General features: G+C 38.7%; 6 protein-coding genes across 9 annotated transcripts; 3 read left to right on the top strand and 3 right to left on the bottom strand.

Moving 5' to 3' along the window:
* Positions 1-216: 216 nt before the first annotated feature.
* Positions 217-5,452, bottom strand: LOC143340914 (tubulin polyglutamylase TTLL13-like). 2 transcript variants are annotated; one of them, XM_076763316.1, is made up of 12 exons: positions 4,702-5,452; positions 4,482-4,572; positions 4,038-4,328; positions 3,810-3,966; positions 3,565-3,665; positions 3,355-3,483; positions 3,053-3,278; positions 2,812-2,993; positions 2,507-2,738; positions 1,714-1,872; positions 730-1,060; positions 217-607 (listed from the first exon to the last, which is right to left on the bottom strand). In XM_076763316.1, the coding sequence occupies exons 1-12, from the start codon at positions 4,970-4,972 to the stop codon at positions 411-413; spliced, it is 2,367 nt and encodes a 788-aa protein (XP_076619431.1). In that variant the 5' UTR covers positions 4,973-5,452; the 3' UTR covers positions 217-410. The 2 variants fall into 2 exon arrangements, with proteins under 2 accessions (XP_076619431.1, XP_076619430.1); XM_076763315.1 differs by lacking the exons at positions 4,482-4,572; positions 4,702-5,452 and having other exon boundaries at positions 217-604; positions 4,038-4,385.
* An 88-nt stretch (positions 5,453-5,540) lies between these two features.
* LOC143340953 (D-aspartate oxidase-like) lies at positions 5,541-7,210 on the bottom strand. Its single transcript, XM_076763401.1, has 7 exons — positions 6,948-7,210; positions 6,548-6,760; positions 6,215-6,440; positions 6,090-6,157; positions 5,918-6,035; positions 5,748-5,849; positions 5,541-5,672 (listed from the first exon to the last, which is right to left on the bottom strand). The coding sequence occupies exons 1-7, from the start codon at positions 7,130-7,132 to the stop codon at positions 5,562-5,564; spliced, it is 1,023 nt and encodes a 340-aa protein (XP_076619516.1). The 5' UTR covers positions 7,133-7,210; the 3' UTR covers positions 5,541-5,561.
* A 6,231-nt stretch (positions 7,211-13,441) lies between these two features.
* On the top strand, positions 13,442-15,373 carry Rpn7 (regulatory particle non-ATPase 7). 2 transcript variants are annotated; one of them, XM_076763230.1, is made up of 5 exons: positions 13,442-13,698; positions 14,083-14,434; positions 14,517-14,845; positions 14,918-15,086; positions 15,162-15,373. In XM_076763230.1, the coding sequence occupies exons 1-5, from the start codon at positions 13,554-13,556 to the stop codon at positions 15,334-15,336; spliced, it is 1,170 nt and encodes a 389-aa protein (XP_076619345.1). In that variant the 5' UTR covers positions 13,442-13,553; the 3' UTR covers positions 15,337-15,373. The 2 variants fall into 2 exon arrangements, with proteins under 2 accessions (XP_076619345.1, XP_076619346.1); XM_076763231.1 differs by lacking the exon at positions 13,442-13,698 and adding an exon at positions 13,755-13,903.
* Positions 15,374-15,639: 266 nt separating this feature from the next.
* Positions 15,640-16,714, top strand: LOC143340865 (transcription elongation factor 1 homolog). The gene is made up of 3 exons (XM_076763233.1): positions 15,640-15,858; positions 15,931-16,121; positions 16,215-16,714. Exons 2-3 carry the CDS (start codon positions 16,006-16,008, stop codon positions 16,345-16,347), a joined length of 249 nt encoding a protein of 82 aa, XP_076619348.1. The 5' UTR covers positions 15,640-15,858; positions 15,931-16,005; the 3' UTR covers positions 16,348-16,714.
* Positions 16,715-16,882: 168 nt separating this feature from the next.
* Positions 16,883-19,344, top strand: Jwa (PRA1 family protein Jwa). Its single transcript, XM_076763232.1, has 4 exons — positions 16,883-17,394; positions 17,477-17,697; positions 17,806-17,919; positions 18,781-19,344. The coding sequence occupies exons 1-4, from the start codon at positions 17,195-17,197 to the stop codon at positions 18,819-18,821; spliced, it is 576 nt and encodes a 191-aa protein (XP_076619347.1). The 5' UTR covers positions 16,883-17,194; the 3' UTR covers positions 18,822-19,344.
* Positions 19,345-19,443: 99 nt separating this feature from the next.
* LOC143340861 (UBX domain-containing protein 7) lies at positions 19,444-23,312 on the bottom strand. 2 transcript variants are annotated; one of them, XM_076763229.1, is made up of 10 exons: positions 22,719-23,312; positions 22,268-22,510; positions 21,857-22,131; positions 21,510-21,782; positions 21,367-21,427; positions 21,142-21,293; positions 21,031-21,076; positions 20,859-20,941; positions 20,619-20,788; positions 19,444-20,551 (listed from the first exon to the last, which is right to left on the bottom strand). In XM_076763229.1, exons 1-9 carry the CDS (start codon positions 22,756-22,758, stop codon positions 20,630-20,632), a joined length of 1,332 nt encoding a protein of 443 aa, XP_076619344.1. In that variant the 5' UTR covers positions 22,759-23,312; the 3' UTR covers positions 19,444-20,551; positions 20,619-20,629. The 2 variants fall into 2 exon arrangements, with proteins under 2 accessions (XP_076619344.1, XP_076619343.1); XM_076763228.1 differs by having other exon boundaries at positions 19,444-19,774; positions 22,719-23,311.
* Positions 23,313-25,362: the final 2,050 nt, after the last annotated feature.

Raw genomic sequence — 25,362 nt, 5'->3', positions numbered from 1 at the left:
CACTTTAAATAACAAATCCATACCATGTTGGTTTTTATATTGTTCTTGTGTATACCTTGCTACACATCATTATTTTCCACAGTGGGGGGGTTGCAACCCCTACGGAACTGAATATGAATATTTTAAATACCAGTATTTATCGATACATCGATAAATTCTATTCGGATTTTTAAAGCAAAGTCGAACATTTATACAAAGCATTTATTTTCTTCGATGAATGTACATATCCGTTAAGCGGAGTTTAACGCGTGTAACAGTTTGAACGTTTACTATTCACAGAAGCGTTCGTTCGATCGAACCGTAGACGAATCGAGGAGCCATCGTTGACTATAAACGCTACAATAATTTTCAAAATTACGTACAGGTACGTTTTGCCGTCGAAGCAATCAATTAAAATGGCTGTCAGTCGACTAAAACTTGGACAAATTGAGCTCGCTCCGTTTCTCGAGGGTGTGGAGACGCACGATGTTCGACAGGGTGCGAGCCACGTGAGTTTTGGTGATTCGTCCGTCGCGATCGTTCGAATTCAGCTCGTCCAGCCAAAACTTTTGCGGTATCTTCGGCCGAACGTGAACCGGTGCCTCGCTGCACGTCACTTGGAAATCTGCTAAAACGTAAAAACTTTTTATCCGTTAGGCAATCGTAAAATAAAATATTCCACGACGATTAAATGGATATCGTTCGAATAAAAAATCTCGAAATCTGGCCTGTCATGATCAAATACTTTACTTGCTTTCAGGCAATACTGCGACGAGTGATTGGATTCGACCGCGGCCTGATGATGACGATGACACTTGGATCTGCATGCGTTCGCGCTTTTGCTCTCGTTTTCCGGGTAACCGAGCTTCCCGTACAGTCCGTATTTCTTCTCGTCGATGGCACGCAACGTGCCGTTCCTCTTCATCGCCATGTAAATCTGCTCCAATATTCCGTAGCTCTTAATTAGAAAATCTCTCTGAGCCAACGACGTGACGCGTTCCCTTTCCTCGGACTCGCAAATGATTTCCGGCTCGAAGGAGTACAAAGTGTTCGTCGTGGAAATCGCGATCTGCTTCTTCGTCTAAAAGACGTTAAAAAGCGATCGGTTATTTAAGAGAACCGGAAACCGTAGTCCAAGTATTTTTATTCATTTATTTCTTATAAATGTAGACCACGGAAAGTAGCACACTTCCCTTCCGTTTGCGAGGAATACAATTTTTAATTTTCTATATTAAAAACGGTATGGAAAAGCGGAGAGAAATTAATGATAGCGTTCTGTACAATTGTTTATTATGTTTGTACAGGCACCCGACGCCCTCGCGAGTGCTATTATACGTGGAAACGTGAAAACCTACCTACTCGACGAACCGCGATTCCTTTTTAAACGCGAACGAGGCGGTCTTTTCATCTAGACGCGACAAATGTAATTACACGAAACCAGAATTTATAAAACGTTCCTGGCGTGTGAAAACTTGTTACTTTTCATGGCTTTACATAGAACGAGAAACAATTATTTCGATGAAAAAGGACGGACGAAATAATAAAAAGCAGAGTAGCGAGGAGAGATAGAAAGAATTTGTAGAGGGAAATGTTGAATGGTATGGTAGCGTCTAATTTTGATTTTTCCATAAATGCAACGGTGTATCAGCAATTGTCTTTTAGAAAACCTTAAATCTTAATAAAATAAATAAAAAGACTTGGACTACGAGCTTCCCCTATATCGAGATAACTGACATTCGTAGAGAATGAGCGTTTCTTCAACGCGGTCGTAGATTTATTTCTCTCTTGGTTGCTGGGCGTGGATCTGGGTACAGGGTTTGGGCTCTCCGGATGTAACTTTGAGTCGCTCCATTTGCCAGAAATCTTTTTGCACTCCTGTTCTTTGATTTTCGTCTGTAAACCATTAACGACCCGTTAAATTTCTCTAATCTGCGTTTTAAAAATTATCAAAGCGTTGGGAAGTGGTCGTCGAAATATACAGGGTGTTCGGCCACCCCTGGGAGATTCCAGAGGCCAAAATAAGGCGAAAATCAAGAATATCAATTTCTTGACTGAGGCTTCACTAAAAAGCAATTAACAAATTAAATTAAAAATTTTCAAATAGTTCTGGAAAAATTATTTTCAGTTGCGGGGGTCAATTACAATTATTTTTGGTGAATAGACCTACCCCCGAAATCCTACCCATTTTCTAGAAAAAAATTCAGTGCAGATGGAACTTTAAACGTTAATAATTTTTTAGCAAAATCTCCATCAACAAATTAGTATTCTTGATTTTCGTCTTATTGACCTTTAGAATCTCCCATTCAAATTTTTCCCAGGGGTGGCTAAACACCCTATATAATGGATGAAATATTAAAAACACAAGTGAAATGACATTTGAAACGATGCAACGATTGGTGTTGGCACTGTGGTCCATGTTGGAAGATTAAACGGTTTTAGTTGGGGATTCTGAGCGTTTCTGTTCTCGAAGGAACGAGTATTTCGATCGATCTGTTCGTGACAGATACCCTCGACGTAGAATACCCACCTCGATCTCCTCCTTCTGGATCCTCGAGGCTTCTTCCCGCGCTCTCGACGCCACCGTGTCTTGGAACACGGAAATGCTGTTCTGCTTGAAGAACGGCTGGTACTTTTCGCTGTCGATGCACGGATAGATTTTACGGAAGTTCCCCATGTGTTCGTCCTCCCATTCAAATTGCCTCTGCAGATAATCCTCCGGTTTCTCGAGCTTCGTCGTACCGATCGTCGAATCGTTCGAACTTGATCGAACAAACGCTCTAAATTAATACCTTTCCCAGCGAATGATCAAACGAATAGCCATCGAAAATTTACCTGCCATCCTTGGAAGTCACTCCTTGGAGCAATCGATCCCTGACTCGCTTCCGATCCTCGTCCATAATCTTTTTCTTGTCGCACTGTTGCAGGTTCAGCATCTCGAACGTGTCCATCAGCAGGCCCTCCTTTATATCCTTGTCGATTTGGGCGTCCGTGTGGAAGCTCGGTGAGTGATTAACCTGAGAAATTAATATGCCAATAATAGTACAATTGATTCTTGTCGATGATCGACGGTCACCTCCAGAAGATACGGCTTCAGTTTCCAATCGATCAACACGTCGAAGCCCAGTAGCTCGAAACACGCGTACGTTTTGTCGTGGGTGGGGAAACATGTATGATAGCTGTGCTTGAGAATAGGATACGCCGCCAGGATCGTTTTTATTATGATCTCGTCGATCTTGCGCCAGAGCTCGTCCACGTCGACGTTCTTCAGTATCAACCACTTGTTCAGGGTCGATATCTTCCTGCATAGTAAAGCAAACGAGGGAGTCTTATAACGTAGACCTTTTTTCCCCTTGCATCTTGTTAAAAATGGCTCACCTCTTGCTGCCAGTTTCGTCGTCGATGACGTACATTCGACTATGCTTGTTGACGGCATAGTTCGTCAAGTGCATAAACACGTTGGATGTGTTATGGCCTGTGGGTTCCTTGTACCTGCTCGTGGCAAACCTGGAGTATAAAATAAACACATAGATTCTGATAGATACGAGGCAATGACGCCAGCAGACGTGTAAAAATAATGTCTGTTACCTCGCTAGGCCATCGTTGTGCACGTAAACTCTGAGAGGGTCGCACGAGGTGATCAGTGCATAAATCCGAAGATCGAACTTGTAGCCATCCACCAGGAAAGGCTGCACAAATATAACATCCGTAAAATAAATTAAGATTGACAGGGATGAGAAACGCGTGGACTAATCACGGTTTCATCTTCTTTGTCAAGCCCCTTTTGTCGTAATAAATTAATAAACGACGATTTAACGTTAAAATTCCCATACCCTGGCCACGTACACTTGGCAGATCATGCGCTCGGACGGCTTGACGTCCTTCAGATTCCTCGTTAGGTAAATTCCGCGCCCCTGACACCCCGTGTCCGGCTTGACGATGAACGTTTTCGAGCGTCTAAGTTTCGCGTAGGCTATGGCTTCCCCGTGGCTGAAAAATGCCAAGATCGTCGCGTTGAAAAGCGACGAGACACGGTTCGGAATCGAACGTGAGTTTCTTACTCGGCGGGGAAGCACCAGGTCTTCGGGAAAAAATTGTAATCCTTCGGGAACAGCTTCAGCATGCGATTCAAGTTTCGCGCGAGCAGATCCTTCCTGCAGATCTCCGTCATCCCCGGGAAATGATTTACCTTTTGGAACCTCTTCATGTCCTTCGCGCGTTCCACGCTCACGCTAAGGTCGGTCCAGTAGAGGTTCCAGCTGCTGTCCTCCGTCACCTCCTTCATCCCGAAACGCGCCGCGACGCGCCTCACCACGTCGTATTTGCAGTTGCTCGTGCATATCGTTAAATATCTTTTAAACGTGGAAAAAGCAAACATTGTTACTAACTACTTCACTGTCTGTGACCTGTATACGGGTCATATCACCACGCTTTTGGATACTCCGTTAAGAGATTATTATTAACTCTATTTTACCCTGTAAAAATTGATGAGAATTCTACTCTACCTTCGTTTCTTTTTCTTCCTCGTCTTCGTCGACAATTCGTCCGTGTTCTCCTTCCGCGATTCCCCGTCGGTGTCCAGGAACGAAAGGTCCGCTATCAAATTAATTTCCCTCTCGATTTACGGACAAACGACATTACGTATTTTTCCAGTAACAGAGACTATTTAATTCGATCGGAGTTGTAGTATTTTCTTTTTTTATTTATCACAACTTGGAACAATACCTTTCTCGTCCCTTCTGTTCGTTAGACCTTTGCAGACGACCGGTTTCCGATCATTTTTGGTCGAATCGAGAAACGGCACGACGGTCGAGGAGGTGTCGGACACCAGGAACTTCTTCGATCGGTTTCTGTAAACGGTTTTGCAGGATCTTACGTCGCTGCTGGAGTCGGACTCGCTGGAGATCTCGTTCACCAGGCTTTTCTTCGTGTCAACGACCTCGGACTCGCGCACTGTCGTCAAAGAACGTTTGTTGCTGCGCTTGACGACGTTCATGACCGTCGTATCTCATTATTTTTGGCGATTCGGTCGTCGCGCGGTATAAATTTTTATCCCAGGCCGAGAGCCAAATGCATTATACTTCGATCCGTGAATTTTACTTGGAAGTAATCGGTGTGGAAAAAACGGTCTTTTGGTTAAAAGGTGTGATCGGATTGCGGTCAATTTACTGCGACACGCGAAAACCCGAAAACCGGGACGACGCTAATTTCACTCCGTTTCTCGAAATAACTCACCGTGCGTCCTTCACTCGATTGTTTTTCCATTTCGCGAGGGAGAAGCAAGTCGAATGTGATGTTCGATCGAATTTTGAATCTCGTTTCTGTTGGAATATCGAACGAATGCGTGCTACGACGCGGTTTCGTCGATACCACTGCGGCACAATCGGCGTAAAACGCAGCTTGAAAGTCGCCTACGTCGCTTTAATTGCCACCCGACGACGCAAACTGTTCGTGCGGTTGTTCGGGGAATCACGAAACCGGAGTGTCAAGTGCAATAGCCAAGAAAACAAGGACACGTTCGAAATTCTGATATATTAAGATACGATTAAATACAAAAGATGGTCAAATTATTTCCTTTTAATCGTTTACAAATTCGAGTTCAATGTTTGCCTCTCTCTTAAAATCGCGACGACGTCCATAGCACAGCCCCAGCACAACGTCACGCCGCTTCCGCCGTGTCCATAATTGTGTATCACCTGTCGAACATTATACAGATACGCGTTAATTAGGCATTTCACTTTCGATGTGGATTTAAAGTTGTTTCTCGGTACCGTGAATCGTGTGCCTCGAGGAGATCGGAGGACTTCCGGTTCGAGACGAACGCAGGGTCTTCCCGGGCGAAGACCAACCCACTCCTTTGACACTTTGGTTGCCTGTATCAAAATAGTCGATAGAAATTGCAGTTTGCAACAGTGGCGAGTCGACGAAAGACGGATCGTACCTTTAGCGAGGGGGAAATTCGACAGCAGCCATCGTAAATGAACTTGGAATCCTCTTTTCGCGGTGCACGGTCGTAGTCGTTGTATTGGTGAGTGCCTCCCAGTACCGTGTGATCGATGCTGCAATTTAAACAATTGTTTAAACTGACTCTATCAGCCCTCCAAATGACTTACTTTGGAATAACGTAGTTCCCATCGTCGTCGTCCATCAGAAACGCGTGCATCGTCCAAGATGCTGTCACCTTAAACAAAACGAGAAATGAAAAATTCACATGACGATGTTTTCCACGATTACCAACCCTGGCGACTTGACCCCTGACAGACGTAACCGTGTTATCGTCGACGAGTGTGCGAGCACCGAGACCGCTGCAATTTATTATCAAGTCGTAGCCTTCGTCGATCAGTTCGTGCAACGCGTGGACCTTCCTTCTAAACAATTTTCCGCCAGCTTCGAGAAACTTCTCAGTCAGCCAGGGCAATAAACGAACAGGCTCGGCCGTGTAGGTCACGAACATCCAACCGTCCCTGAAACATGCAATTCAAGCTACCGATTCGAGAAAATTGATCCCTCGGGCTGAAAGTTAATCGAAATCTTAATCGAATCACTTTAATTGTACTACTTAACGGCGTACGTGTATTTCGACTTGTGTTCTTCGTTTAGTTTTTCCAATTCGATTCTTGTCATTCGATGGGCACCGTAGACCAATTTGGTCCAGCTGGACTCGATGTATCCTTTAGGATCGGACGTAACGCGATAGGCAGGCACCAAGGAAACTCCTGTTTCGGAGGACAGGCCAGATTTCCACAATGTTTCCAACCATCGGTGCGTAATTCCGGCCCAGGAACTATGAACATTTTCATGAAATAATCTTGAACGTTTTAAACTTGGTGGTAGAAACGTTGTTACTATTTGTACGATAAAAGTTTAGCAAATTTTCGATATACGTACGCGCTTGTTTTAAATATAAAACTAATCGTAATTTGTACTTTTTAAAATTCCAAAAACTCCAGCTGGAGGATCCAGGTACTCACTCTATTTTATCGAGCGGCGTGTCCTCCAGGAGGTACGGGCTCCAGAAGCCAGCACTTCCGTCGCCAGTGGTGTCCGGCGAAAATTCGTCCGCGATCACGTGCACCTGGAGTCGTGGAAAAGCAGTTTTCACCGCGAGGGCGGTCGTCGTGCCGATTATGCCAGCTCCCACCACCGCGACGCGCATTTTTCACCGATCGTTCCGACGAAATCCGTTAATCCGTGGACGCGCGACGAGCTTCGAAACGCGTCTGTACGCGTATCTTCACCACGACTTCGTTTTGTTGCACGCTCGTTGCGACAGCGATAACCTCTCGATAAGCTTTTGCTAAAATTCGTCGATCAGGATCGAACCAACGCGAACCGATGCCCTAACGAGAACGCGAGACGGTCGTCAATTTTAGTAAACCTTTTAAAAACTAGCAGTGGGTCAAAGAGGACCCACAGTTCGCTGAACGAGCGTCAATAGTTATCGTTGTACCCTCGAAAAATTCAGAACTCGCTGGAGACGTAAAAGTAAACTTACGATACCGCATATTCGTAGCATAATGCCTTCTTATTGCTCGGCAAAATTATCCTAGAATATGGGAACCGTCGAGTAAACGCGGGAACCATGCGGATGGCGTGTGAAACTCACCGATGGTGTCCAGAAGCTGATGGAACCGATGTTTATCTCGCGCCGCGCAGTCAGTAAACGGTGCATAATTCTTTAAATTTCGTATCTCGAAGGTCTTATACTCAGCTTACTGATGGCGCGACGCGTGATTCCGTTGCGACGGCCTCTTCGATGTGGCGCAAAATAACCACCAGTCTTTTTCGTTCGTAACCGTAACCGTAACCGTTACGCCATCGTTTCGATTCTTTGGAACTGGTTGGAATCCTCAAACGCAACACCGTACGCGACCACGAGGACGAAAATCGCTTTGGCGAGCTCCGAACGAGGAAGGTAGAGTTTTCGAACCGGCCATTTCGAGGCGCGATCTACAGACTGAGTCCCAGCCGCGTATCTGGGCTCGTGCAAGACGGACTGACCGAAGTGGCCGATGACAGTTCGAGATATGGAGTATTTGTTTACATCTCGTGCGAGTGCCCTAGACATAATACCGCCCGGAAATGCGATAAAGGGTGTAGGTGACAGGATAGGCAGCGCGGAGAGCTTTGGACGGTTCTCGCTTCGATCCCGTTCGCGTTGATCGCGTTTGATGATGGCAGCACGGTAATAGAGGCTCCTACAAGAACGTTAAACAAATTAAATGTGAATAGATACTGTTAGAAAATCGAAGTAAGCGAGTGGCTAAAACGGGCCACGTGCGTTTTGTCAACGCACGACCCCTCTCAAGGAAAAGTTCCTTGAGAGCAGGGGTGTCATAAAGAAAGAAGACATTCTTGTAGCGACCATTGCCTCTGTTGGATGACCAATAGGCCAAACATCGATAAGTCATCGTCTGTTAGTCACAAGGCCCGTTTAGTCACTAGATCTAAGGGTCCTCCACCCCTACTATTGCTAAGACATATCCCCGGACCACAGGGCCCGGAGAGCTCAAAGTTGTCCAAGAAGTCCATTGCAAATTCCGTTATTCTTCATAGTTGAGTTCGACGCGAGTTCAATGTAAATGAATAAACTCTTATAATGCGAAAAGAGCATTACTCGACCACCCGGATTCCAACACCTCCAACGGACCAACTAAAGGAACAAGTTTTATTTTCAAACCGCCCACATTATTTTCTTGATTCTTACAATATAGTCAAACCTCCGTATTAGCGGTTCGTCGGAGTAAAAAGAAACAGTTTTACAAATTGCACGAACGATATGGAGGACTGCAAGTTTATATGTCTAGCCTTTAGAATTCTCGTTGGAATAAAATTGCAGAAATTACCTAAATATGAGAATCCCCTTTTAATCGAATAAAATTCCCCACGCTGTGGACGTCCGTCAAAGTTCGATGACGATTTTCCCTCCGTTCGATTCCTTATTGTCCACCGATTCGATGAAGGAGAACTTTCTGACTGGCGGCTCGCGAGAGGGCAAATAGAATAGTAATAAGGTGGGCCTGGATCGTCGACTGTTTTAAACAGGACGACATCTTGGAATTCTTGGGTCGACGACGCATTCTCTATCGCGAAGCAGAGACCGACATTCGATCGCTCACACGATCCCCACGGTGAGAAAGAACTTCTTTCTTTTGGCCTCGATAGCTTCGTTTGTGGAACTCGATGCCTGCAAAATACATAAATGAAGTCGTGGACAGGATTTACAAAGTCACGCGTTGCCTCGATATGGCCTGTGGAGGAAACATTTCTTCTAAATTTATGCATAGGAAAGAGCGAAATGTTATCGCAAAACACCTGATCGTTTCTTGGGATCGTCGTCAGGGTGGCCGAGGATTGTTCTCGACTATGTTGACGATCCGTTTGGTAGGTTCAGATAACAGACACCAAACTTCGTTATCCGAGAACATTATCGGGACAATACATTGATATTGCATCGCACTTTGCGTGCCAGTGTTCGCTCGGGCTTTTATAATTGCCACGTTGAACACTGAATTATTACAAAATTAACGAGAACTTTATTCATTAAATTCATCGGTAATCGATACAGGTAACGAGTTATGAAGCTAAAGTTTAAATAATACTAAGCAGACTATTATCGGAGTCAAGTGTATCTCATTCATAAATTATTTTCAGATTCATCAGGAATATATTTTTCTATACTTTAATATGATCAAATAGTTGAACAGTTCTTGAATTTTTTTTTTTTATTATTCCTATGTATGAGCGTACATATGTATATTATTAATACAATTTTTCAAAATCAAAATACTTTAAGTACTCTTGAATTTCCTTATAGGCCTCTGCTAACCATTGCTGACCACTGTTAGTATTTCTGACAACGTATAAAGATTACTACTGACTTCTGCCAGCTTCCGTTGGCCTCTGCTGGTTCCTGTGGCCACTGCTGACCTTCGTTAACAACTACTGACAAGATATATATGTATTAAAGCTTTGCATAATGTAAATCTATGGCAATAAACTATACAATTTTATACAATTCTATGTGTTCTCATCATTTTTTACCTTCCTTTTCCTTTCCAAATAATTCCCTTAGTTATAAGATACATGCCACCTCTTCGCAAGGCTGCCAGCATTTTGAAAATGTTCCGGGCACTCCGGAAATCCGGATGACAAAACGCCCAAGTTTATCGTGGAATAGTTCGCTATTTTCAACAATAGATGGCGCTTATTTTAGACCTCAAACCCCCTGGTGCTAAAACGCCCAAGTTTGTCGTGGTATAGTTCATTACCATCAACGCTAGATGGCGCTTATTTACCGACCTCCAGCCCCCTGGTGCTAAAACGCCCAAGTTTGTCGTGGAATAGTTCGTTACCTTCAACGCTAGATGGCGCTTATTTACCGACCTCCAGCCCCCTGGTGCTAAAACGCCCAAGTTTGTCGTGGAATAGTTCGTTACCTTCAACGCTAGATGGCGCTTATTTACCGACCTCCAGCCCCCTGGTGCTAAAACGCCCAAGTTTGTCGTGGAATAGTTCGTGCCGTCCACGCTAGATGGATTTCTCGACAAACTTGGGCTTTTTAGCACCAGGGGGCCTGAGGTCGGTAAATAAGCGCCATTTAGCGTTGATGGTAACAAACTATTCCACGACAAACTTGGGCGTTTTAACACCAGAGATGCTAGACGAAGCGCCGAGTGCACCGTGGATACGTCTCATGGGAGTTAAGAGAGGCAGGCTCACATTTGCCTTTTCGCTCTTGAACAACTGAAATCCAACCTCACGTCAACGACATACGATTCGCAATCTCGACTGCCCAGGTATTTTTACTTGCCTTTCCTAGAGTTCATTACTGAACTCTACAAATTACTCCTGGTTTCTATTTGCCTCTAAAATGACCTCTGATGACCAGTGCTGACAAAATTACAGAACTCCCGACAACTTTTGACACCATACAGCGATGGTTACTGACTGCTCCTGATTACTGCATGCCCCTACAAGTCTCTGCTTGTCTTTGCAGGTTTCTGCTTGCCTGTGCATGCCTTTGCTGGCCTCTGCTGAACACTGCTGACCACTCCTGATGCTTCTGACATCGTATAACAATTACTACATGCTACTGTTCGCCCCTGCTGATCTCTGCTTGTCACTGCATGCCTCTGCTCATCTCTGCTGACCGCTGCTGACCACCTCTGATGCTTCTGACAACATATAACGCTTACTACTTGCTACTATTTGCCCCTGGTGATCTCTGCTTGCCACTGCTGGCCTCTGCTGACCACTGCTTATATTTCTGGCAATGTACAACAATTACTACGACTCCTGCCTTCCTCTGTTAACCTCTGCCAGTATCCTCTGGCCTAAGCTGGCCTCTGCTGACCGCTGCTGATCACTGCTGACCACCGTTTATATTTCTGGCAACGTACAACGATTACTACTGGCTACTGCCACCCTCTGCAGACCTCTGCCAACATCTCCCGACGTCAGCTGACCATCGCTGACCACTGCTGACCGCTGATAATATAATATAATATGTTTATATGTATTAAAGTGTTGTATAATGTAAATCTATGGCAATAAATGATATAATTTCAAAGTATTCAATGTGTTCTCATCATTTTTTACCGTCCTTTTCCTCTCCAAATCATTCTCTTACCTATAAGATGCGTACCACCTTCTTCGCAAGTTCACCAGCATTTTAGAAATGTTCCGGGCGCTTTGGAAATCCGGATGGCCTTGACCCAATTTCGAAAGTAGGTCAAGGCCATCGAATCTTAGAAAAATTCCAGGCGCTTTGAGAATCCGGATTTGGCCTTGACCCAATTTCGAAAGTGGGTCAAGGCCATTCGAAATTTCAGAAATCTTCCGGCCGGCTTGGAAATCCGGATGGCCTTGACCCAATTTCGAAAGTGGGTCAAGGCCATTCGAAATTTTAGAAATCTTCTGGCCGACTTGGAAATCCGGATGGCCTTGACCTAATTTCGAAAGTGGGTCAAGGCCATTCGAAATTTCAGAAATCTTCCGGCCGACTTGGAAATCCGGATGGCCTTGACCCAATTTCGAAAGTAGGTCAAGGCCATCGAATCTTAGAAAAATTCCGGGCGCTTTGGGAATCAGGATTTGGCCTTGACCCAGTTTCGAAAGTGGGTCAAGGTCACCGACATTTCAAAAAACGTTCCGGGCACTTTGGAATTCCAGTTTTAAGTAGAGAAACGGTTTCTTATAACTAAGGGAATAATGGGGAAAGGAAAAGAAAGGTAAAAGTGATGAGAACACATAGAATTCTTTGAAATTATATCGTTTATTGTCATAGATTTACATTATACAAAGTTTTAATACATGTACATCATGTTAGAAGTTGTTAACAAAGGTCAGCGTGGTCAGCAGGGGCCAGCAGAGGTCAGCAGAGGGATGCAGAGGCATGCAGAGGCATGCAGAGACTAGCAGGGGCAAGCAGTAGCAAGTTGTAATCGTTATACGTTGTCAGAAGTAACAGGAGTGGTCAGCAGCGGTCAGCAGAGTCCAGTGGAGGCAGGCAGAAGTCAGTAGTAATCGTTATACGTTGTCAGAAATATAAGCGGTGGTCAGCAGAGGCCAGCAGAGGCTGGGAGAGGCTAACAGTAGCCAGTCGTAATCGTTATACGTTGTCAGAAGTAACAGGAGTGGTCAGCAGCGGTCAGCAGAGGCCAGCGGAGGCTGGCAGACGTCAGTAGTAATCGTTATACGTTGTCAGAAATTCCAGGAGTGGTCAGCAGCGGTCAGCAGAGGCTGGGAGAGACTAACAGTAGCCAGTCGTAATCGTTACACGTTGTCAGAAATTCCAGGAGTGGTCAGCAGCGGTCAGCAGAGGCCAGAGGATACCTGTTAACGGGAGGTCGGATATTAGTTGTTCAAGAGCGAGAAGGAAAGTGTGAGCCTTTCTCTCTCGACTCCCAGGAGACAGTCCGAACTTACTTTGGGCAACTTCGGTGAATCGAGAGAGAGAGAGAGCATGTATCAGTTTGCCTTTTTCGACTTTCCGAAACTCCACGAGCTCACGTACGCGTGATCTGGGATACGTGAGTGTGCACCGGGTGCTGAATCTGGCATCTGTGCGATGGTATGAAGTTAAGCAGTACGATTGGTGGATGCAAGTTACATGAAATATTCAGCTGGTGATCGATCTCTGTAAATTACATTAATGTCCTCGAGTTGGATCAAAGTTTTCTCTATTTGGAGCAGCTTAGACTAGCGAGCCATAGAGTTTTTGATGTATTTAATGCTTCTAATCATTGCCCATCGTACCATAAATTCACTGTAATCGTCGTCAATCAGCGACGTCAGCTTACACGTCCAACCCGTTTTCTACCAATCGGTTGTTACAACGTAGCCACATATAAGTTACTACAAATAAGTATTTTTAAATTCTGTATCGAGCCATTGGCCGCTGGGTATGTACGAGCCAATTATACACAATTCGTCATATAGAGGGAAAGAAAGTCGTTCATGGGATTCCATCAGTGGACAGCCTGATCTAGAGTTCGTTTAGTCCATGCTTTGCAAAGTACAAAGTGTCGGTTCATTGTTTTTATCGATAGTTACAATTATAATAACAGTTTATAATGCCGTTTGAGATTTTAGAAGAACAGAGTTTGGAGAAAAATCCAAATTTAGAGTTGGCTCAAACAAAATTTTTATTAAGCCTACCGGAACACAAAGACGATCCTTTCTTAAAGAATAAACTTCTAGATGCCATTAAAGCAGAAAGTGAGATTGCATCTTTTTTAGTGAAATTAATTACAGCGATAAATTAAATATCGAAGAAATTTTCAAGCGTAATTTGTCAATGTTTGATGTTTCAAGTTTATTTAATACGTTTGCGTACGATAAAATAAAAATTATTCCACTGTGACATTTATTCTAACCTCTTCATAATCGAATATACTATATGGTTTGGATTTTATATTCGCAAGTAAACATTATTAATTTTCTCACTTATTACTAATAAATCTATTGCTGTTACTATCGTAATTTTCCTTGTAACATCATAATATTGATCTATTTTGTATTATATATTTTTGTTACCTATTAAAACGAGGAGATGGAAGAATATGTTAGAAAACTTACGAAAATCTAATAATTTGTTTATAGATATGGCACCATTTTATGAGGAAGTATGTAAAGATTTGGATTGGAAAATTGATGATAACCTTTTATCTACAATGAAAGCTCGCAATGTAGAGCAATTAAAAGTATTAGATGATGCGATCGAGGATGCTGATAAAAATCTAGGAGAGATGGAAGTTCGTGAAGCTAATCTTAAGAAATCTGAACACCTTTGCAGAATAGGGGATAAAGAAGGTGCAATCTCTGCATTTAGAAAAACTTATGATAAAACTGTATCTTTGGGGCATAGACTAGACATTGTATTTCATAATATTAGGATTGGATTGTTTTACTTGGATCATGATCATATTACAAGAAACATAGAAAAGGCCAAAAGGTATAAAAATATTAAGAAATAATGTTATTTGCTAAATAGTTCTGTATATCAAGAACAGAATATATCGATGTTTCTGTTTCAGTTTGATAGAAGAGGGTGGTGATTGGGATAGAAGAAATCGTTTGAAAGTATATCAAGGAACATACTGTATAGCTGTCAGAGATTTTAAAGAAGCTGCAAATTTCTTTTTGGATACAATTAGTACATTCACGAGCTACGAGCTAATGGATTACAATACATTTGTCAGATATACAGTATATTTGAGCATGATAAGTTTACCTAGAAATGAACTTAGAGATAAAATTATCAAAGGTTCTGAGATTTTGGAAGTACTTCACAGCAATTCGGATGTCAAGGATTATTTGTTTTCTTTGTACAATTGTCACTATGCCGATTTTTTCAAGAATCTCGGTACTAAGAAATTTTATTTAAGCAAGAAAATTTTTCTACAGAATATATAACAATGTATTAATACGTTTCTAGCTCACGTCGAAGGTTTATTACGTAGGGATTACTTAATATTCCCTCACTACCGATACTATGTCAGAGAAATGCGCATTCTTGCGTACACGCAACTACTGGAATCTTATAGATCTCTGACGCTACAATACATGGCCGAAGCTTTTGGTGTTACAGTAGAGTACATTGATCAGTATGTTTCGCACCTTCTTCGTTAATTACTAATTCGTAGATACGATACTTATTAAGTTTTAATTATTTTTTACAGGGAAGTATCGCGTTTCATTGCAGCAGGAAGATTACATTGTAAAGTCGATCGTGTTGGTGGAATAGTTGAAACCAATAGACCGGATAGCAAAAATTGGCAATATCAAGCCATGGTCAAACAGGGAGACTTGCTGTTAAATAGGGTGCAAAAATTGTCACGTGTCATTAATATTTAATTGCGTAAAAAATAAATCACAACGATATAATATTAAACCATGAAATCTCCTTATTTCCATGCTTGACATTCTTTTGGACCAATTTGTATCATACTTGATCTTAATTTTGCATCAAAGATTTTCATTATAATTACCAACTTTTACTATACAAATATATACATACATATTAAATGTCATCTCTGACAAGTAATGCGTACTATTATTATGAACCTTTCTTTGAATTCTAAATTATTATTTCTTCCCAAGTAGTGTTATAGTATAATTTATGAGAAATTATTTCAAATGGGCAATAATGATACTTTTACGAAACATTCCAATGGGGAAAATGAACTGCGAATCGGAACAATAGCACGACCGTTTACGTTTGATCATATTACGATCGTTCGATAAGTATCCTCTACAGTATTAACGGCCGTAGTTCCTTGTTCACATTAGAGGAAAATCATTCCGAAGTTTACACTATTATTTGTGCAAGTTCATTCGTAAAGAAGAATAACTTTGGATGTCGCGAATCGTTTGACAGTAATTTTTTCAATAATTATCGAATTGAAACACTAACATCGATAGAAATGCGAATACAATTGTTTTTTGTAGACCCATGCGCGACAGATTCAAATCGCTGTAACGGTTATATTTCTGGAAGCTGAAACTGTCCAAAACGTACTGAAAATGGGTCGAAGAAAGAGCAAACGACAGGCCCCGCAAAAAAGAAAAGCTATCGAACCAATGGATATACAATTTACGTGTCCATTTTGTAACCACGAGAAGTCCTGTGAAGTGAAAATGTAAGTTTTATTCCCTCCAAAAAACAAAAAAAAAAAAGAAAACGATGCCTGCCAATCTAGATTATCGTACGTGGCGTTTCGTTGTGGTTTTAGGGACAAGGGTCGAAATACAGCAAGAATATCGTGTCGAGTTTGCTTAGAAGATTATCAAACTACCGTTAATGTGTTATCGGAACCGATTGATGTATATAATGATTGGATCGATGCGTGTGATGCTATCAATTAATCGTTATCACAGTTCCATGCGACGAAACTTGATGTGCCTTTTTACGTTATCGACTCGGTATAAGATTTTTAATTACTGCTAAGAATTAATCACATTACACGAATTATTTTAACTATGGAGTACCATTATTGACCACAATTTTCTAATACAAATTGTTACATATATGAACATACATGTAAACATCTTACTTATTATACAGTTTGACACACAATGTTTTTGTCAATCAGAATAACTACAAAGTGATGTATATATATAAGTTTTTAAATGAATAAAATTTAAAATACACCAACAGTAGAAGAGAATTCAGGTTACTTTCAATATCCCTATAATCACAGAAATATTGACAATCCTCTTTTCGAAGTGTTCGTTATTTTAATCGACTTCTGTATACTTTGTTTCGATCGATCAAGTTATATTGTTGCTTAATTTATGTGTAACTAAAAAGACTTTTAAAACGCGCGCTGTGTTCGAATTTCCTAAGATAATATGACGCGATCGTGTGTTGTTCCTCGATGTTTTTGTTACTTGACAGAAGATAAGTAAATGCATTAAGATACGACTCTGTTGGCTTCCGAATCGATTTCGAAGTAACTACTCGTTGAAGTGCGCGACCTTTTGGATTCGAACAAGTATTCGTACGTTTGCTAAACTAACGATTGTGCTTAGATTTAAATTACTAAATTTAGTCGTTGATCTGTGCTCGTACTTGTAAACGTTACACGACATTCGTAGTGCCGTCGTCATCATCCAAAAATACTGTGACGCGAAATTGACCAAGCACGACTAACACAAGAGGATAAAATTGAGCCATAGAATTTAATAAACAATCGTAAGCAACATCGTAATTATGGATAAAACAAAAGCGACAACCAAGGATTGGGAACTACCGCCCCTTCGTAGTTTGAACGATTTTCTTTTGGAACCGTCACGTTTCCAGTTACCCAATTTTAAAGATTTCGAGAAATGGGGTAATAGGGTAGTAAATAATCTTATTTACTATCAAACCAATTACCTTTATATGACAATTACCATAATACTTCTTGTGGGGTAAGTAACACGCGATATTGGCGAAAAAGGCCTTGTTCAAATTTATAGATTCCATTGATATTTAGTATCTCTAATTATTTAGGTCAATAAATCTATCGAAAATGTTACTTGGTTTGTTAGCCGTGGTAGTGATTTGGGGCCAATGCCTTCTTGTATATTCTGAAAATCATGGCATACTATATGAAATTAAAAAACAGTACCCGCTACTTCAAGTTATTCTTCTTGTTCTTTGTCTATGTTTTGTGATTTACACCCTATCTTCCATACTTTTATTGTTATTTAGCCTGTTACTGTCAATTGGTGGTAAGTTTTCTACTATTTTATATAAAAATTGACTTTCTTTAAGTTCTAAACCAAACTATGAGAATATTATTTTGGATTAATCTATAATCATTTTGTTCTTAATTTTAGTGATTTTTATACATTCATCATTGAGAACAAGAAATCTTAAGAATAAGCTTGCCAACACGATAGAGGGTATTGGATTGGAGCGTACACCAATGGGTGTTTTCTTAAAATATTTTGGTATGAAAGAAGAATTTCTTGCATAAGTTTCTACTTTTCAATTATTAGGGAAATATGTACTTTCATATATACTTATCTAATTATAAATATATACATATATTCTTGGCAGCTCAAATACTGTCATCAAGATTAACTTTGTTAATTGATCCAAATCAGAAAAGCTATTTGCATATTCTATTCTTCTGCTTTTCTCATAAAAAAAACGTGTTTGAATACATAGCAGCTTCGTGTTGTTGCTTGTATTGTTTTTTAAATAAACTCGCTTATATTGTAAATGTAAATTAATACAAATAATATAATTTATATAATGCTGTTTGTGGCAGAGATTTCATATAATACTCAAGCTATTAATAAGTAAATTGCAAATAATATATCAATATTAAAAATAACAGTTAACTAATGTGCCAGTTTTTCAATATTGATGTTTAACATGTTTTGGATAGCTTCCCCTTTCTTTGTACAGAATTTGAAACATATAAGAAAGAACAGTAAGTAATTGAGATCAATAATTGTTAAAAAATGTACTTAACATGATTTTCTAGTTACAATGTACAATCTTGGTATATAGAAAATAAAAGTATTCAAGCTGTTAGTTAAATTTGTTAATATATGTATAATTTTGAAATTTCATGCATTTCTACTATATTTTATTTTCATTTACGTATTTATTGAGTATACTTTTTATATTTTACATACATCATTTTATATTATTATTTAAACGATATTTAATAATACATAATGTTTAAGCAATATTTTTTCATCTGTACCTAGTGTAATACTAATTATTTTTTGAGATTTGATGATCATAATTTGCATTACTGCGCCTAATTTTTCGTTATTTTTTTTTATTTCATTGTGCAGAAAATACAACTGGTTATGCCTTGCGTACACACACGACTTGACTTTTACTCGATCGCTTCAGAAGTAACCCGTTTTGCACATCAAATCATAACATCGTTGGGCAGTGAATATGTGTTATTAATAATCATTGAGTGGTTTCTTAACTTAATGAGAAAATGTTCCTGAATAAATATCATGGTGAGAATTATGTACTTTAATAATTTCGTAGTGAAGTTAGACAACTATGTAATAAAATTATATACCAATCTTTTCTGAAGTTTTTTACATCTACAAAACAATATTTATTGTATATGAATGATTTTTTATTGTAAATGACTTTATTTGAGGTTATGACCCTGATTTGCGAAATATAACTGATATTTACCTTCAGAGTTAACATATATCTGCACTCACATGTATATGATGTATGCGAATGTTATAAACAATTGTATTATTTGTACAGATGTTACAGTATACAGACATTCCTTGTGTTCCATATTTTGTACTGTAACTCTCCCTGTTAATATATCATCTTTACATCACATTAATGTAAATAAACAGCAATTGAACTGTTGTTAACGAATATTTATTCTTGTAAAATTTTTAATTTCTCCAAAGAATGACTATTTCAAAATAGTTGTCTAAATATCTTGTATATTTTTATTTAAATTAAACACTTGGACATTAAGTTTCTTAATCTATTGAATTGTTAATACATAAATCATTGTTATAAAAACAAAATATAATTTTCTGATGTTCTGCATTGAAATAAGATAGGAGTACTTATCACTGATACATGGTTTATCACATACATGTCAGTATTTGTTGATGCCACTCCATTTATTTAACCGTCGTACGGTCAAGGTTTTTACTCCAAATTTTTGAGGCCTCACTTCACTACTTGATATACGATACCTCAGATAATGCTCACGGCAAAGCAATGTTTTGCTTCAACGTATGTAGTAGTTGAAGTATTCAGTGTGTTGCGAATAAGGAGGGATGTATCCGTGTTCATCTAAAATAAATCAAAGGCATGTAATACTATTTTATTATTCAATGTTTATGTCTTAAAAGAATATATCGTCACAGTATCTGAAAAGACGGTAGAAGGTAATCTTTTTAGAGGTCTAATAAAATATGAAAAGAAGTATAATATTTATCGGACGAAAAATACATCAATGGAATAAAATGTAATGTGAATTTGAAGCTTGAAACGCGTTGAAGAGGAAATCGTATAAATTACTTGCAACTCAGCTTTAATCATTTATGGCTCGCCATCCGAGGGTTAAATACTACATAATGAAAAAAAATACTACAAAAGATGTATTAATAGATTTATGAAATTTATTAATTTTACTAATATGACTTTTTATAGAAATGGTATACATAAACTTGTATTCCAAAGGGCTATTTTGATTCTTAATACTTTACATACATTTTTAATAATTTATTTGACACCTTCTGAAAAGTAAATTCGATATATCGATATATTAATATGAAATACATTTGTAACAGTGAAAAAAATTTTCGAAGTCATAATTAATATTTAATAATGTCATGGAAGTACAATGATTGTATGCTATAATCCCATTGTTTAAAATAATTTAAGAAACATTTTAATAGTAATACCATACGATGACAAATGCAGAAATTACAATTGTACCTAAATATTAATTGAACACACATGACAGTTCATATGTACTATTGTTTTTAGGTTATATAATATTCTTTGAACTTAAGATATGTTCCAACTAGTAGTTGAAAGAAAATAAATGCAGTATACTATCTTGTTCTGCAATAATAAAAAATAAACTATTATTTTAAATATCATTTTATGTATTAATACAAAAATTGCTTACCAAACAAATTACTATAACTTTGTTATAAATACTGTGTTTGTTGGAAACAAGATCGTGTCTGACAAATGGATTTCCGGAGCAAGTTCTCCGATATTTGTTTTCGGAAATGGTACCAAGTAACTATGATCAGATGACACATAACCCAAACTTTCCATTTTATTTATAAAATCCTAGAAAGTAAAAACTGATATATGTTTCATTGTGCCATACTATATTTGTCAATATAACCACGAAACCTACTTCTACTGTATTTGCTGCATACATTGATAATGTTTCTCTGTTACCGTTTGGCAATCGTAAACAGAGTCTTATAGGTTCACTATCTGTAAAAAGAAAATGTGTTTCAATTAGTCCTAAGCAATTTGTATGAAAATATAATACAGAATTAGATAATATTCTTTAAGCTTCTTACTAGGTTTAATTTCGTTCAGGTCGCATTTTGGTTTACACGATGTATCCTAAAAAAAATATTATGTACAAATTTGTATTAATTAATATTCTTAACTCCAGATTAAATATAAACCTTTGAACTAATGCCCTCATTTTGTTTTTTTAGGTCAGACTCATTCATTCTTCGTTTTTTATTTATATTTTCAGAATCATCAATTGCTGTACTTGTACTTGAGCTTGATGTTGAAGTTGAACTTTGAACATTTGTTATGCTATTGTGACTATCTATAAGAAAAACAACTTACACGTAGGTGTATATTTTTTAAATATATTCGGTTATTTTATAGATACCGCTTACCTGGGTCATTTAAATTATCGATCACATGTTTGGAAGTTTTAGTACTACTACTACTACAATCCTAAACAAAAATATACAATTTCAGCAAACAGAAGATCATAATTTTAAAGTCTATAATTAATCGAAGTATATCGAAATCGTACACTTATTGTTGAACTAGACATAGAATTTTCTTTTGTTGCTGTTGCAGTGCAATTGTTCCATGTTTTGGAACTAAATGAGTCAGTTGTTACACATTCTGGTGATGGATGAGTACTTAACATATCATTTAAAGCAGATATTAAAATATCAACAGTAATATGATTATAAATTTGCATGCACTCTCCTGTTCTGGGATCTATTACTGCTAAATAGGGATACTCGGATACATTGTAAAAATCAATGTAGCGCTTTCCATCGCTAGTATTTGACAAGACCTATTTAGAAACATAAGCATTGAGTATTTATAATATAATCAAAATTACAGTACAAATATTTCGATACAACTTACTTGCCACAGAACAAAATGATCCTTTACAATTTCTTGAATCTGCTGATTTGACCATACATCTCTATTAAGAATTTGGCAGGCAAATTCTTGGGAATTTTGAATATTTACAAGTAACCAACGATTTAATGTCTTGGCATGTTCACGAGCTTCTAAAAAAGAACCCAAGAAGAGGATGCTGCATGGAGGTCGAAATAAATCTTCCAACCTCTTTGATATACGTTGGGAGATTTGGTGAATCCCAGCTACTCTACGTGACAATTCTTCTTCTTGTCGTTCTATATTAAATATTTTATGGTGATAAGTATCTATCATATAATACAATAGTGCCCACTTAAACGACCGCTGCCATTCCCAACACACAAGTGAGCACTACTGTATTACCTACTCTCAAACAAACCTATTAATACTAACGTGTTTCTACTGCAAAATCCCTAAATCTATCAAATACATTATTTGATGATCTTGGAAAAGAACAGATTGGATCAGATGGTACTAATATTTCTTGTGTAGGTAAAATAGGAGGTCTCACTTCCGGTTCAGAGTTTACATGTTCTTCTTCAGGTACTTGACCTCCTTCAAACATTAAGCTTATTGCAGCTTCCACATTGCCATCAGTTAATGATAAATACTGACGAGCTGTAGCTGCACTCTCTCCTAATAAAGAATAATCGGGTCGCAATCGTTAACGCACGAAAGCTTTATTACATGTTAAATAATAATAATAGTATATACATCCATTATTAGAAGAATATAATAACAATAGTATAGGATGAAAACAAGTTGCATCGAATAAATAATAAGGGCGAAATCTTGCTCCTTGATTTAACGGTATTAACCTACGTCTCGTTACAGCAATACTTACCCGTCACTTCTATGAATTTTTCAACAAGTTCTATATCCATCGTATCTTCGAATTATAAAGATGTTTGTAATAAAATGTACCAACGTTGACGTAATTTGTGAAGCAATATCAACCGGTTGACATCTCGAAATATGCTTGCTGCATCCAAGAGGATCACAAATTCAATACCTAAAACTTCTGCACTGCAACGACGCGATGCAATTATTCGGAGCACGTAAACAGTTGTCCAGACTGCGGTTTAATGTTCCCAGATACCAGATTCAACACACGGTCGATTTAAAATCTTTTTTTCAACCATGATCGTGTGAATTTTCCAATTGTGACGACTCATCATAGTTACAATTCCTATGTACATAGAGTTCAACTAATTTTTGTTACATGGAAACCCGTTATCCATCTTCCATTTAAACAAATCTAGGGGACTCCCTTTCTACCCCTCTAAACTAGGTATCGATAACGTTAGTTATGGTACAAAATGAAAAAGGGATCTTACAGTCGTGGAACAAAAAGCTCCATCAAACGTATGGTGTAGTATGGTTTTTCCCGTATTCCTGTACGTCGTCTATGGTGTAATTGCGGTAGATGACGTGCCAAATATAATAGATCGAAAAATTGTTAGTTTCATTTAACTTTTTCATATGATTGCTATGTACGTTGCGAGAAAGTAAATATGAGTCTTTCTCTCTCAACTTCCACGAAACGGCCCGAAGTTACTTCGGGCAGCTTCGGAGAATCGAGAAAGAGGGCATGTGTCAGTTTGCCTTTGTCGACTTTCCGAAACTTTACGAGCACACGTACGCATGATCTGGCATAGTGTGAAAAAGTAGAATGCGGTGTCCTCGGTGCACCTGGAGCTCTGTCTGGCATCTCTGTAATGTAAGAAAATATATACATAATTTATATATTATATCATTATCCATCAATATGGTTCTAAAGTAAATAGACTATGATCTCTCGCTGTGCCCGAGATCGGTAACGCTCGTGAGACATCGGAGCTTCCCCTACCTCGCTACCTAACTCCCGAGCGTTACCGAGTACAGCGAGAGATCGTCATTCGTAGTCTAACAATTAACGTAGTAAGATTTGTCGAGACGTATCTAGATTTGTTTCGCTACCAACGAGGTACGTATTTCTAACCTGTTGGTATTTCATCACTATTATTACATGCGTTTACTCTCTAACGGTGCTTTCGTGTAACATTAATACGTTTCTACTATAAATTGAGTCGGAATTCTGGTAAAAACTGAATCGGGTTTCGCGCGTTTCCTTCGATATTTAACCGGCGTCGATTCATTACATTTCCTTAATCGAAATTACGTATCTTGTATATCAATTATTGTTTAATTATGATTAGATATGTTTCCTGCAATGCATTTGACTTTAATTTGTATTTTATTTCTGTTACAGTCTCTGAAATTCGAATTCAAGAAATTTCTTTTCAAAATGGAAGCTTCAGGAGACATCGGAGGGTTCCGCCACCTACCACCTAATTCTCAAGCGCTGCTGGGTTCAACGAGGGGTCGCCATTACTATTTTACAAATTGGAATGAGAAGACGTGTCGAGACCTGTCGATGTTTCGCTACCAACGAGGTACGTATTTTTAACCTGTTGGTATTTCATCACTATTATTACATGCGTTTACTCTCTAACGGTGCTTTTGTGTAATATTAATACATTTTTACTACAAATTCAATCGGAATTGTGGTAAAAACTGAATCGGGTTTCGCGCGTTTCCTTCAATATCTAACCGGCGTCGATTCATTACATTTCCTTAATCTTCCTTCCTGAAATTACGTATCTTGTACATCAATTATTGTTTAATTATGATTAGATATGTTTCCTGCAATGCATTTGACTTTAATTTGTATTTTATTTCTGTTACAGTCTCTGAAATTCAAAGTCAAAGAATTTCTTTTCAAAATGGAAGCTTCAAGAGACATCGGAGGGTTCCGCCACCTACCACCTAATTCTCGAGCGCTGCTGGGTTCAACGAGGGGTCGCCATTACTACTGTACGAATTGGAATGAGAAGACGTGTCGAGACCTGTCGATGTTTCGCTACCAACGAGGTACGTATTTCTAACCTGTTGATATTTCATCATTATTATTACATGCGTTTACTCTCTAACGGTACTTTTGTGTAATATTAATACATTTTTACTACAAATTCAATCGGAATTGTGGTAAAAACTGAATCGGGTTTCGCGCGTTTCCTTCGATATCTAACCGGCGTCGATTCATTACATTTCCTTATTCTTCCTTCCTGAAATTACGTATCTTGTACATCAATTATTGTTTAATTATGATTAGGTATGTTTCCTGCAATGCATTTGACTTTAATTTGTATTTTATTTCTGTTACAGTCTCTGATTGGAATATGACGTCATAGAATATTGGCGCTTAAACGACACCATAGATGGCAGGCAACTCAACTTCCGAAAAGAATATTGATGGCGTTTAAACGACACCATGGTAGATGGCAGAACACTCGACTTCCGAAGAGGTTTGGTAACGTTTAACCTATTACAAGAAAAATTAACGTACATATTAATATTTATATATTTTTATTTATTTATTAAGTTATTCGTTGATATATAATTCTATAATCAGTCCGTGTTAAGATGAATCATGAAAATGGATAATG

Source organism: Colletes latitarsis, chromosome 4, assembly GCF_051014445.1.
Source record: "Colletes latitarsis isolate SP2378_abdomen chromosome 4, iyColLati1, whole genome shotgun sequence".
In the NCBI taxonomy this organism is placed as follows: Eukaryota; Metazoa; Arthropoda; class Insecta; order Hymenoptera; family Colletidae; genus Colletes; species Colletes latitarsis.
This window is presented reverse-complemented; position numbering and strand designations above follow the sequence as displayed.